Below are 14,468 nucleotides of genomic sequence, written 5' to 3'. Positions count from 1 at the left end.
CTTTAAGTACTTCTACAGAGGAGAGAGGGGAGATCCTGGTGATCCAGTTGCAGGAGCAAAGACTACACAAAGATATGAATAACTGTATATATATATATATATATGTATGTATGTATATAAAACATATACATCTATGCAGATCTCTATATGCTGTTAATGTAACCACAAGGGCTGTCCTAGTGACTAGTATTACTAGTGTTGATCCACAATGACTCTTAAAAGCAGGACTTTGAAGAAGATGCATAGGTGCAAAATTGCCCCAGCGTAGGGAGTTACCCATAGCATCCAGCCAATGATTAACTGTGATTAGACTCTAGCACATTAGAAATGAAAGATCTTATTGGTTGTTACTGGTAACTGCTCTGGTACATGTTAATACCGATGTCAGTAAGTCAACCCCATTGTTTTCTGTTAACCAACTGGGCTAAAGGTTGGACATCTCTGAATTAATATTTGATTTGGGCCTCAGCTCCCCAATGTCTCTAATTACTTTTATTCTGACATATTCCGTAATATTCTGTTATGTTCTGTTTCCCAGTGCTCAGTACACACAAACACTAGGGTATATAATGCAACAGGTTTCAATGAAGCAAAGACTTAAGGCATTATTACAGGATTTTGCCTGCTCCGCACTAAATGACTTTATCTCATGGTCCTGCTTGTGGAAATACAGCAACTGCAGGGCCAAAGTGTAAATAAATATTTGTAATATAAAATATTTTAAATAAATAAGCATGAAGGAAAGTGGCTTGTTGGATGTGGTGTTTATGGAGAAGCAGTACTTCGGGTGGCAGAACATTGACAGCACAACTGGGGGCGACTAAAATAAAAAGTGGTACAGGTATCGGACCCGTTATTCAGAATGCTTGGGACCTAGGGTATTCTGGATAAGGGTTTTTTTTTTGTTAAAATAGGCTCAATGGTGGATTACCTTTGTGTAGTTCATAAACTTCTGGATATCAGGTTTCTGGATAAGAGATTCCATACCTGTAATCCAAATTCAACACAGCAGCACATGACACATTGAGCAGTGAACTGCCCCCAAACAAACCCCTATAAAAGCACGTCACTGTCCTCTATTAAACTGTTATTGAGGGTATGATATCGAGACTGGACTATGGAATTCATAGATTGCAAGCTCTTCAGAACAGGAACCACCTTCCAGTGAAGTCATATATTGTTAGGCATGTATATTTGTATGTATTTATATATTTTTATTTGTATAGCACTCCTTGAGGGCAAAGCACTGTACAGCAGTAAACAATAAATTAGTATTATTAATAGTATTAAATTTACTGTCCTACTCTCTCTCTCTATTAAGCACTGCCAAGTCTTGGAGCAGCGGAGTAACTAGATGTTACCGCGCCCTGAGAGAAAAATCATCATTAGAGCCCTCCTAAGGTTTTGGAACTATGACATTTTTCATAAACATATATTGAAATAAATCAGTCTTTGCTACACAGGGCCCCTATGGATCCTGATACCAGCAATGGCATTGTCTGCTTCTTCTGTAGTTACACACCCTGTCTTGGAGCACTATAAATATAAAGGGGTTCAGGGGGGTGACAGCCTTGAGCCGCAACAGAGCAGGTAGAAAAAGTAGAGAGTAGCAGGCAGAGCAGAGGAAAGATGGCGCCAGTAAGCAGGTCTGGACTGAGATTCAAAATAGGCCCTGGCAGCCCAATAAATAGTGACTGTCTATGGCAATTTACAGCAGCCCCTCTGGCATTTGCCAGAACCCACAGATTGCCAGTCCGCGCCTGCCAGTAAGATGGAGACAGGAATACTTTACATCCCTATGTACATTTGTCCCACCAAACCTGCAACCCTTTACCTTTAATTGCAGTACAACTCCCAGCACCTACTCAAATAACTGCAATGGTATAACTAGAAGTTACTGCTCCTGACCTGAAGATCTTTTGGCCACACTAACCCATGAGGAAGAAGACCTGTTTTAAACAAAGCTGCCCAATAGTCTTCTAGTGAATAGGGAGTAGTTAATATTTCCAGAGGTACAGGTATGGGACCCGTTATCCAGAAACCCATCATACAGAAAGATCCGAATTATGGAAAAGGCCGTCTCCCATAGACTCTGTTTTATCCAAATAATCCCATTTTTTACAAATGATTTACCTTTTCTATGTAAGACTAAAACAGTACCTTGTACTTGATCCAAACTAAAATATAATTAATCCTTATCGGAAGCAAAACCAACCTATTGGGCTGATTTACGGTTTACATGATTTAATAAAAGTTTCAGCTAACTCCATGCTGTCACTGAGAAACTGATCTAGTCCTGGCATTTCTGGAAAGGCAGAAGGCACAGTAAAAAAGAAATAACTCTGGGACAGGTACAAGTACAGGGGCAAAGGTGCACGGAACCTACAGGTGAGTTCTGTACACACAGTACCAGCTTCAGGGAATTCTAGGTCAAAGGCAGAATATACAATTCAGGGACAGAAGTGGAATGGAAATGGATAGGGGAATTCTGGGCATGGTTAAGACAGATCTACAAGTGATCTAAATTCTGGATTATAACACAAGGCCTAAGGAGTCAGAGTGCCAGTGCATGAAGGTGGGACCCCAAAACACATGTAACTGGGATCAGACTAAGCAGTTCTGGGACAGAACTAGAAGAAACTACAAAAAGAAAGAAATTATGGGATGGAAGCATATACGAGGAGTAAATGCATGTGATTCTGGGTAATGGCAGACTAGATGGAGAGAGGGAAAGTGAGAAAGACTGCAGGGAGCCATGGGAGAGCTGTAGGATGCTGCATTAAGGGGCAGGCTCCTCGGAGAGCTCTGATCATTCATGTGCCAAGAACTCATTAGGGATAAATCAAAGCAGTAACAGCAGGAAACAGCAACATTATACCCACCACTCAATACTGCCCCCCTTTCCAACCACTTGTCTCTCTCTCTCTCTCTGCCTATAGCACAGGGAATATCACCCCTCCCTCCTGTTCATGATGGGGGAGTTGGATGCACACAAGCCAGATTGCTCCTACCATGTGCTCCTTACAGGGTGGGGGATAGACTAAACCATGCCCTTAGACTTTAATTGGTTATTCGGAAAAAGTGCAACAATACAGACAGCAGACTGCTGGGGGGTCAGGAGTACAAAGTGCCCAGTGGGGGTCCAGATTGATTTATGATTTGGGAAATCATGTGCCCAAATGATGGTGCTTTATGCGAAGCTGAAACAATTATAGTGGGGTAAAGGTGCCTGCCATACCATAGTCTCCAGCATACTTACCTGTGCATTATTTGGCCCAGGCCAGATCTAGAGGGGTACGGAACCCTAGGTGTAGGGGCATCAAATATAAGAAAACTACATTTATGTGAAAAATAAACAGTGTAATGTGAATCAGTCTTTTGGGTGTCAGCGGATTGTGGGAGTTGAAGTTTCACAGCAGTCTAATTTAAATAAGTTTGTACATTTTAAAAGATCTGTTCTGGGCCAAGGAGTGAACGGCACATAGACCTTTCTCCCATCCTAAGTACAGCCCTTCCTCTAGTGCTGGAGGTAACAGCAGAGACTAAAATGGAATACGGACGAAAGGGGCAGGGGGAGAGTGTAGTAAGGAGGTCGCTAATTGCAAATAAAAGTTTCTCATGCAGAAAATAAAAAAGCAAATCATACAGATGTGACAATTTTCAGGATCATTGCTCCCTCAGTCTTAATCTCCCAGTGCAATGGAGGGGTCCCATGGGAGCCAGGCAGTACCCAGTATGCAGCCCAAGCCGTGCATCTCAGGTGCAGCGCACAAGTATAGATAAAAGATCAGTGATGTCTAGAGCTGCAACTCTCAGCATCCCCGTACAGCATTTAGCCTCAGGGAGCTGCAGTCTAACAAAGCTGGAGGCCTGCAGGTTGTACATTTCTGTTGTATATACTGATAAATATCTCATTATTAGTATATAATGTCTTTTGTATGGGCTCCTCTGAGGCTGGGGCCCAAGGTAAGTTCCAGGTCTCCACTGTACAAGATGGGGAAAGCGCAGAGTGTTAGGAGCTAGAGATTTTATCAGATATTCACATTTTCTATAGATAGAGCCCCCCCTCCCCGCACATAGTGCCAGGGGCTCTGTATCCCGCATGGATGCTCAAAAACAAAGACTTTCGCTGCTGTTTGTCTTTGTCTCGCTGAAAGGCACAGAGCTACTAAGTCTCAAGCTCGGGGGTCCCTCCAATTATCTGCACTCACATGTCATGCACAGCCTGAATATTGCATAGAAATAGCCCTGTATTAATGGTATATTATATTTATTCCTTATGTATACCAATAAATAATATACAGCTGAATTTGTTTGGTTCTCCGGAAAAATATAAAGTTCAAATCCTGCTTTTAAATATGAATATTTACTCATTCCCACCAGTCTCTGTCCCAGGGGAGTTTGCAGTTAAATCTTTCTTCTCTTTTCCCCCCCACCCCACAGAAAGACTGATTACATCAAGAGCCAATGTATCTGCCAAAATGAGAGTTTGTATTTAAACTGTAGTCTGACATAAAGGCCAGCTATCAGTATATACCTGTAGACCCTCAGTGTGCTAAACTGGGAGGGGTGACTTCTATTATCCTTATATTTTACAACAAGGGTACAGTATTCAATATATATATACTCTTTGGCTGCCATCCAGGATGACTGATAACAGACGTAGGGATATGTACATACATAAGAGTAGAGTAGGCTGAGTAGAATGTATATACCAGGGTTGGAGATATACAGAGAGCATTATGAGCTGGTTAGGCTTGGAAAGGTTAAGTGCTTTTAGTGCTTGATTTCTCTTGCCAAGCAACACTTGGCGCTGCCTTTTTAATTGCTTAAGAGTTAATAGCAAAGAGATGTCAAACATCTCAATGACGTCACAATGGTGAAACATCACAAAGGTGCTTTGTTCTGAGCTGTTCTCTCTCTCTGTACTCTTTGGCATACTAGTACCCACTTACATTCATTGTATGTACAGAATCCCTATTAGTGATGTGCGGGTCAAAATCTGATCTGTGCCCGCCCGCACCCGACTTCCATCCTCCTTTTATAGACCTGCTCCGAACCACCCTCCCGCAGACGTCACAAAAGTGGCCTGCGAACAGGTGTGCGCCTATAAAAACAGAAATCGGCAGTGTATGTTGTGGGCAGGGAGAGCAGGCAGAAGAGCTCAACACGAACCGGCCCGTCCACGACCTGCAAATGGAGGAGCGAGGACGGGCTGAACATGCCCAACCCGCGGGTATCGGGCTGGCACGCAAATCACTAATCCCTGTTACTACTGTCAACTCTCCTTAGCCACAGGTACCTGAAAAGGCTGCCACTGCATTGGGCTGCTCACCCCAAAACCTATATTTGTATTTCTTACCTGACCCTAATTTTATATACAGAGTGTGGCTTACAGAACATGGGGTATACTACTATAAAGCTGCCTACTATATTGCTGCCTTTATGCCCCACATCAGCTAGGCATACTACTCATAGTTTCAATGTGGATGTAGCAGTTGCCCTTTTTATTTGGTTTTCACAGTAAACCATAAAAATCAATATGATAACAAATAGTATGCAGAATAAAAGGATTTAGGTTGCTTTCTTAGACCACTGGATATGTTTATTGGCGTAAATGCATCTCAAGGTTTGCAGAAGAAGTAAACTGTATCTATGAATTAGTCCTATCTGAAAAAAATGTCACCACACCACTGTGTTCTTTAAATATAACGTTTTTATTTAAGATTGTCTTCAAGTGCAAAAAAGCAGGAGCAGAGAGGCCCTGCAAGTTGTAAAATCGAAACCAAGTACCTGAGAGGCAGAGTTACTGAGCGCAGCTACTGAGAAGGCAAAATGAACTCTACAGCGCAGCTGTGCAGAGGACCCGCAGCCTGAAGGCCAGCTAGAGTGAGATTCGGGCAAATTTTCACCCAAAGAAATGTTGAATTGTAAAGAGACTTGATCCCAGAAAGCCTGAAAAAGTTGGTCTAGATATTGTGACTGCACAAACTCACACTGAAAACATATGTAGATTACTCTAAGATTACAGTAGTACCATCATCCTACACAAAACAAATACTATTGTTCCCTATCCATGCCCTGCAAGAGGGAGCCTTACTGTTCTCAGAGAGGCCATAATGAAATGCATTTATTTGAGGCAAAAGCATCCAATTCTTCCTGGGAAAAAGCAAAAGACTCAGTCTTATAATAATAATCTTATAGTAATATAAAGGCAGCAGCACAGAGACCATAGGAAGACATACTGGACCAATCATCTTGATATAGCGTGGGGCTCTTTATCAGTGGGGCTGGCACAAGCCGAGCAAGTTTAAGATCAAAGGCAGTGGGAGGTTTGTAAACACAAATAGAGCAGCAAGGCTCAAATACATCAATTGGCTTCTCTTGTACTGCAGAACCATATCATACCAAATACACTGCGAAATGCGTGGGGAGTGGCTAAATGACGTTTCGGCTGACTGTTTCACATACAGAGATTTCTGTAACGGTGTGCGCCTGCTCACTGACAATTCAGGTCTTTTGGGGCCTTGGTCACTGTGTATAACAGTGTATGTATAAAAATATGCTTACAAGGCAAATATGTAAAGTCACTAAACAATGCAATAATATCTTATCAAGTACATTTTCTTGCCCTGTCTATTAGGCACTGAACTCAAGAGAACTGCCCTCTCTTCTCTATCTGACAATGTTATACTGCCCCAATGCATTTCTATGTTCCTATGGAGGAACCATGCAAGTTCCAGCATAACTGTTATATCCAGATCCTTCTATTTCTCAACTTACAGCTTTCAAGTATAGGCATGTAGCAGGTGTACATTTACCTGGGGAGAGTAATGTGCAGTCAGCTGGACTCTACCTGAAAAAAGTTACAGATGGTGTTTAATTGAAATGCTGTGCAACTAGCAATCACAACAAGCATTACACAGCCTGAGACCTGTCTGAGAACTAAATAACATCTAATAAAATAAATTAATATTCTTAAACTTTTTTTTGGCTCAGTAATATTATGTAAAAGCGCGGGAGAGCTCTCTGCTATAGAATTTCCTCTTGTAGAATACTCTTTAACATAAGTCATTAGCGCCATCTAGGTGTAAAGGCAGAGAATACTGTCCGAAAGCAACAGCTACAGTAAACTATAGCAAATCCAGCTGTCCAATAAGGAAATAGTTACCCTGTAATTGAGACAAAGCATTGCAGGATCTATAAGGCTCACATTTAAGTATGGTCTAGCTTTAGGGTTTCCATATGATCCAAGAACATGGACCATACTACGTGTTGATCAGCCACATGTTAAGTGCTTGGGTGGGTGAAGACAGCCTACGCTACTTCATGGCTTTTACACACATCTGTGTAATTCTTCCCAGCCATATCCAAACTCCCATAGTGCAGTTTTCCACTATATATTTCCTTTTCAGTAGAGGGCACCTATAAGGTTAAGCCCTTACAAGTGAAAAGAGGGGTGCTTCCATATTGCAGGAGGTACTTTGATCAAGCAAGGTTCTTATTACGCTTGGGGATGATCCTGCGGTACGTTCGACGTTCGGAGATGTTGCGTTTAACCTTTACAACCACTGGAGAACTTTCAGCATTGAGTGAAGGGCTTGAGTGGGACCTCTTTAATTCCCCATTAGTCTCCTCACTGGCCCCATCAGGTTCTGTAAGCATGGACTCCCAGGTGTTGATGTCTTCACATCCTCCCTGTATGCGTAAGGCCAGCAGCTTTACATAAGTCTCGTACCTGGTTTTCTGTGTTTAAAAAAAAAAAAAACGGTTGGGGCTCGGTTCGATTTTATTGGGAAAATAAAATGAATGAAAAAATGTAATGAAGTAAAGCGGCCAAAGCTGAAGCAAGTCTGGTGACCAATAAGATGTTTGCTTTCAAACAGGTGACCAGAAAATGCTACCTACTGATTGACTGCTGTAGAGCTGTTATTACTTTACTTCATTGCATTCTCTAGGCTAAAGAGGATCTCAATTGCTCACCTCAAAGCGGAGATACTCATCTTTTACATGGTGATCCTCCCAGTTGCGAGTTTTGATCTTGCCGTCTGGCAAGTTGCGCTGATGCTCTGTTAGATCGTCATTAAACGTGTCCATCCAGGTCTCATGTGACTGTAGCTGCTCATCCTGTTGAGGGAAAATAGATTGTCAGCTCCCTGTATTGCTCACCACAGCCAACCAGATCCAAAAATTTACATTTGGAAATCACTAAATGTGCATGGTGCCCTTGTTTACATTAGCAAATAGTGTCTCCACTGACACCAATGTAGCAGCAGCACTAGTGGCCATATAATGTATATTTTTACCTAATAAAACTTTTTGTGCAAAAAAATATTTAGCCGCAACTGTCTTGGTTTAGGATCCAAAATAGGCCTTAGCATTTTAAATAAACTGTCTGCAGTGTTATTTCATGTCACCACAAATCACTGACTTTGGAGAATGCAATTAAACTTTTCTTTTATTTGGGGGGAACTCAATGACGCAATCTGCAGGTTCTGGCAAATGCCAGAGGGGCCGCTGTAAGATGCCATAGAAAATAACTAATTAGTGGGCTGGTGGCTGCTGTTTGGGCCTCAATGTACTTGGAATGCCAGGGCCTATTTTGACTCCCAGTCCAGACCTGTCAATGACTACCATTTCTCCTACCCCACCTCTTCTGTTGTTATGATGTATTATGAACTGATTTCCTAAGGTACCTAGGGTTGCCACCTCACCCCTTTAAAACCGAACACATATGGAATACACAGCCTGCATTGATAATTAGCAATTCATTTGGATGCATGTGCAGTCTGAATTGCTAATTAGTCATGCAGGTTGTGTATTCCATTTTAAAGGTGGCAACCCTAGAGTTAAAAATTATTTTATAATCGGGAGTCCATACACCTGATTTCCATATATCTTTAGACATAGCCAGAGGGACTTGCCCCGGTTCCAAAGGCAATCAGCACGCAAAATTTTTTATATTATAAAACATATGTCCCAAGGCTTATTTTCAGTAAAAATAAATTATTTATTAGTATTCACATTTTAAAAGGTTTCTGATACATACTGACCCCACATGGCCCACCTTACGCGTTTCGTACCCTCCGGGAACTTAGTCATAGGTGTCTCTATCTATCAGCATGTTCCACACAAAATTTAAACCCAAGTAATCCCTCCCATTTTTGCTTAAAACCAATCAAATATCAAAGGGGGATTGCCCTAAAAACCAATCAAGAGTCAAAGGGGATTAACCCTGCTTGCTCTACATCTAATCACAGATTAACCTCTATGGGGCATTCGTATAATATCTTTCACAGCATGTATCAACAGCTCAAGTTTCCATGTGTTCCATTTTAAAGGTGGCAACCCGAGAGTTACCCCAATAACATAACAGATTTACCAGGCTTAGCTTGCACTGAGTTGAAGGAAGGATCGGCCGGACAAATCTTTTCTGCGAGCCAATGGCGGCAGGGAATGGTGGTGACGAAAACATGGCAGCTACCAGATTGACACGATTGATCCATGAATTCATTTGCTCTGCAGTCCTAAAGCAACAATGAAAGAAACCACATTAGAAGACTTCCTATTAAAACCAGCACTGTGTTCTGACATAATAGCTAATCATTTCTTCTGTATATGTGTAAAAAACACTAGTAGATGGGTAATAAATGCAGCAGTTTGGGCAAGTGGCTGGAAAATGCTAGCAACTGGTCTGATGGTGATGAAGGGCATTGACACTCATGGTTAGTAGGGTAAGTTCTGCTTTAGGAAGGAGTGAGTAGACTCTAGTAGCAGAATTCAAAATTAATTGCAGTTAGCAGGAGGTTGTGCCAGCTCATGTGAGAATGCATGAGGCACATTTGAGTATTTCATCAGTTGAAGTTGTATCATATATATATACAGGGCCGCCATCAGAAATCGCAGGGCCCCATACGAAAAAATTTCCAGGGCCACCTGGGCTGCGCCCACCACAAGCCCCACCTACAGGTCCGCCCTCCCCACCACACAGGTCCAACCCCCACTAAAAAAAAAAACATTGGTGGCTATGGTTCCCACATGTTAATAAAAAAATATTGGTGGTCAAGGCCCCCCCATTGAAAAAAACATTTGTGGTCAGGGCCCCCTATTAAAAAATTTTGGTGGCTAGGACCCCACATGGGGAAAAAAATTGGTGGCCAGGGCCCCCCCCCACGTTATAAGAAAATTGGTGGCCGTGGCCCCCCTTAAGCATTCATGTAAAAAAACTTGCCCCCCCCCAGAAGTTTAAAAAAAATTTGGTGCCCAGGGCCCCACCACACAACAGGGACCACAATATAACTGCCATGTTACACTTACTTCATTAGTGTGGCCCACCTGCTGTAAGTGAGCTGCCAACTACAGAAGGGAGGAGGGGAGCACAGGTGGCTGCATCTTCTTCCAGTGACAGCATTTTCTTCCCTTATTGGTCACAGAATTTCAAGTCCTGGTAAAGCTGCATGGTGATTGGATGAGCTGGAGGAGAAGTTCAAACCTCAGATATCCAATCCCTGAGCAGCTCAACCGTGACTTAATCTCAGTGACCAATAAGGGGAAGTAATGGACAGAAGATACCTCCCCCTGTGCTCCTGCCCTGCCTTCCCGAAGTCAGCAGCTCTCAGAAAGCAGGGGGGGGCCCAGATAATCAAGAAAGTGCAGCGTCGCTGGGCCCCCTTACCCCCGGGGCCCCCTACAACTCTCCCCTCTGTCCCCCCTGATGGCTGCCCTGTATATATATATATATATATATATATATATATATATTTATATATATATAGATATATATATTTATAGTCCAAGCGAGTATGGAACGCACACCATAAGTAGAATCCAAATGCTGGGTGCCAGTCTGTAAAGTTATGCAAATATCCCGGCACAAATAATCAGGATACACAGGTCATCTAGTCATTCAGAGGGTTATTAGTGGACCAACATTTCGATTCTGTACTGGAATCTCCGTCTGTCTATATATATATATATATAGACAGAGAGAGTTCAGGAAGCCAGCACAACTCGTAAAGCAGTAAAATTTGCTTGGGTGCAAACAGCCAAAACAGTAGAAGTATATCGAAGAATAAAGCTCTAGCTTGAAGGGCTAGAGTGCTAGCCGAAACGTTAGTCGTTATTTTGATTTTTGATATGTATATTGGTAGGGGCTATATGTATTTAAATGTTCCTCCCACACTTGTATTTTGTCCTTGATAAAGGCCCTAATGTGGGTCGAAACGTTGGATGCACAAGTTTGAAAAATAAAACACTGATTTTCCACTGATTTTGGAGTGTGGGTCCTTTTGAACTATATACTGTATATTGTTTGAGAGTTTGCACCATTTTATTTACAGAACATGCCTACAACTTTGACGATGCATTTTTTTTTTTTACTGTGAAGCAAACAGCAAATAGGACAAAATAACAGAAATCTTCAGGGTGCATAACTGTTCATCCCCCTAAAGTCAGTACATTGTAGAGCCACCTTTTGCGTCAATTACAGTTGAAAGTCGCTTTGGAGAAGTCTCTATGAGCTTGCCACATTTTGCCGCTGGGATTTTTGCCCATTCCTCAAGGCAAAACTGCTCCAGCTCCTTTATGGCGGTTTTCGCTTGTGAACAGCAATCTTCAAGTCTGACCACAGATTCTCAATTGGATTGAGGTCTGGACTTTGACATTTAAATGTTTTCCCTTAAACCACTCAAGTGTTGCTTTAGCAGTATGCTTCGGCTCATTGTCCTGCTGGAAGGTGAACCTCCCTTCCAGTCTCAAATCACAGGCAGACTGACACAGGTCTTGCTCAAGATTATCCCTGTATTTAGCACCATCCATCTTTCCCTCGACTCAGACCAGTTTCCCAGTCCCTGCTGCTGAAAAACATCCCCATAGAATGATGCTGCCACCACTATGTTTCACTGTCGCGATGGTGTTCTTGGGGTGATGGGATATGTTGGGTTTGCGCCAGACATAGCATTTTCTGTGGTGGCCGAAAAGTTCTCATATGATCAGAGCACCTTCCTCTATACATTTGGGGAGGCGCCCACATGCCTTTTGGCAAACTCAAAAGTGCCTTATTTTTAACTTTAAGTAATGGCATTTTTTCTGTTCACTCTTCCATAAAGCCCATCTCTATAGAGTGTACGGCTTATTGTGGTCCTATGGACAGATACTCTTGTCTCTGCTGTGGAACTCTGCAAGTCCTTCAGGGTAACCTTTGGTCTCTGTGCTGCCTCTCTCTGATTAATGCCCTCCTTGCCCGGTCTGTGAGTTTTGGTGGGTGGCCCTCTCTTGGCAGGTTTGTTGTTGTACCATTGTTGTGGTACCATGTCAGAAAAGGTGTGTTTTATACTGACAGATCATGTGACACTTAGGGGCCCATTTACTTAGTTCGAGTGAAGGGATAGAGGAATAAATAGTTCGAAAATAGTTCGAATTTCGAAATATTCGACCATTGAATGGGCTACTTCGACCTTCAAGTATGACCTTCGAAACGAACGATTCAAACTAAAAATTGTTAGACTATTCCACCATTCGATAGTCGAAGTACTGTCTCTTTAAAAATGTATTCGACCCCCTAGTTCGCCGCCTAAAACCTACCGAGGCCAATGTTAGCTTCCTAACAATTTCCTGATCGAAGGAATATCCTTCGATCGATGGATTAAAATCCTTCGAATCGTTCGATTCGAAAGGATTTAATCGATCGAACGATTATTCCTTCGATCGTAGGAATAGCGCAAAATCCTTTGACTTCGATGTCGAAGGATTTTACTTCGACGGTCGAATATCGAGGGTTAATTAACCCTCGATATTCGACCCTAGGTAAATGTGCCCCACAGATTGCACACAGGTGGACTTCATTTCACTAATTATGTGACTTTTGAAGGTAATTGGTTGCACCAGGATTTTTTAGGGGCTTCATGGCAAAGGGGGTGAATACATATGCACATGCAAATTCAGTTCAGTTTTTTAGTTTTTTTTTAATTCTCTTTTATATATATTCTACTCATTTCACTTCACCAACTTAGACTATTTTGTGCAGATCCATCACACAAAATAAGATTAAGAAACATTTAAATTACAGGTTGGAATGTAACAAAATAGATAAAAATGCCTATACTTTTGCAAGGCACTGTATATATATATATATATATATCTATATATATATATCTATATATATATCTATATATATATATATATATATATATATTAAGGATACACTACAGTGTTTTTATAATCCAAGTATTTTAACTCATAACTGTACAAGGGATCTGTTAGTGCTACTCACTGCGCTTGGAAGAGGAAGACTCGCCAGTCAGCAGTCTGCAGCCGGAACACGTACTGTTTCTTGGTGTATTCATTGGCCGGTTCCGCTAAGGCATGATGCAAACTTATAACTTCCTCTGGTGACTGCCAGTCTGCCCTGTACTCATCCTGCACAAGCAAGAGATTGGCATCAGCAAAGGATCAGCTTGGTGGGATCATGAAAGGCATAAAGGCTTTGCTTTCAGGAACATTCAGGTAAATTGACACAATGCAACTGTGAGCAGTTTTTTTGCAGCTCCCAGGGTATTCGATAAGCTATGCCATATATCGATAAGATAAGCCATAAGATAAAATGTCTGCAGATAAACAATGATGCTTTGTGTTTTAGAAATATATAGATGATTGCTAGTTAGATAGATAGACAGGCAGATAAATGGATCGGGCTGGTACCAATGTGAGTTTAAGTTCTTGTAGGAAACATTTATAGCAGGAACAAGAATGGTGTTCTGTCATAAAGATAGGCAAAATGTCAGCCATAAAGCCTGACTACACTTTTAAAAGCAGGAAGGAGTAATAGTCCCAAGAAACAAGCAATTGAATCATCTATGCAAGTACCAGTGGTGTAAGTACAAAGGAAACAGACCAGCAGCTGCAGGGGGGCTGGGGAAAAGGGGGCCTGGACCGTGGGGTCTGCTTTCTCTACAGTAACTTGAAACATCAGCCTCTCTCTTAACTTTGGCCGAGGAAGGGGGATGTAGGCTGCTCTGGTGCTGGGCGTTTAGAGGGCAGGGAGTAGGAGTGCCGGTTGGGTATTGCAGTGCGTCGGACCCCAAAGATTTTTTTGCAGGGTTCCCAGTGCACTGAAGTTACACCACTGACAAAAACAATAAATATTATAATTTTCAGACATTTCTACAAACTTATTTTGATTTTGAAGCCTGTGTCACTTCAACTCTGCAGATCTGTAGAAATGCAGCTGTTAAAAGCTGTCAATATGTATGGGTAGAGGTCACACACTACTGGCATACGTTAATATGATCAGCCTTCTACACGTGTACAGGAAAAGTGATTAATAACATGTGAACATGTTATTATAGAAAGGTGTAATGACTGTAGAAAGGAGTAGATGATTGTAGTATAGAATAACCTAAGCATGAATGTATAAAGAATTTTCAGACACCCTTGTTCAGCACAAGTTCAGTTAAAGGAACAGAAACATC

The 14,468-nt window shown here is 41.9% G+C and overlaps 1 protein-coding gene across 3 annotated transcripts in view; it reads right to left on the bottom strand.

Annotated features, from left to right (window-relative positions):
• Window positions 1–5,700: 5,700 nt before the first annotated feature.
• Window positions 5,701–14,468, bottom strand: part of LOC108712741 (PH and SEC7 domain-containing protein 4) — a 45,355-nt gene continuing 36,587 nt past the window's right edge. For all 3 annotated transcript variants that reach the window (XM_041588131.1, XM_018255127.2, XM_041588132.1), the window contains exons 14-17: window positions 13,271–13,416; window positions 9,383–9,527; window positions 7,984–8,127; window positions 5,701–7,746 (exon numbers count right to left, since the gene is read on the bottom strand). In XM_041588131.1, coding sequence (XP_041444065.1) covers window positions 7,489–7,746; window positions 7,984–8,127; window positions 9,383–9,527; window positions 13,271–13,416 — 693 coding nt within the window. In that variant the 3' untranslated portion in view covers window positions 5,701–7,488. The remainder of the gene's footprint in view (window positions 7,747–7,983; window positions 8,128–9,382; window positions 9,528–13,270; window positions 13,417–14,468) is intronic.

This window comes from Xenopus laevis, chromosome 3S (genome assembly GCF_017654675.1).
Source record: "Xenopus laevis strain J_2021 chromosome 3S, Xenopus_laevis_v10.1, whole genome shotgun sequence".
Lineage (NCBI taxonomy): Eukaryota > Metazoa > Chordata > Amphibia > Anura > Pipidae > Xenopus > Xenopus laevis.
This window is presented reverse-complemented; position numbering and strand designations above follow the sequence as displayed.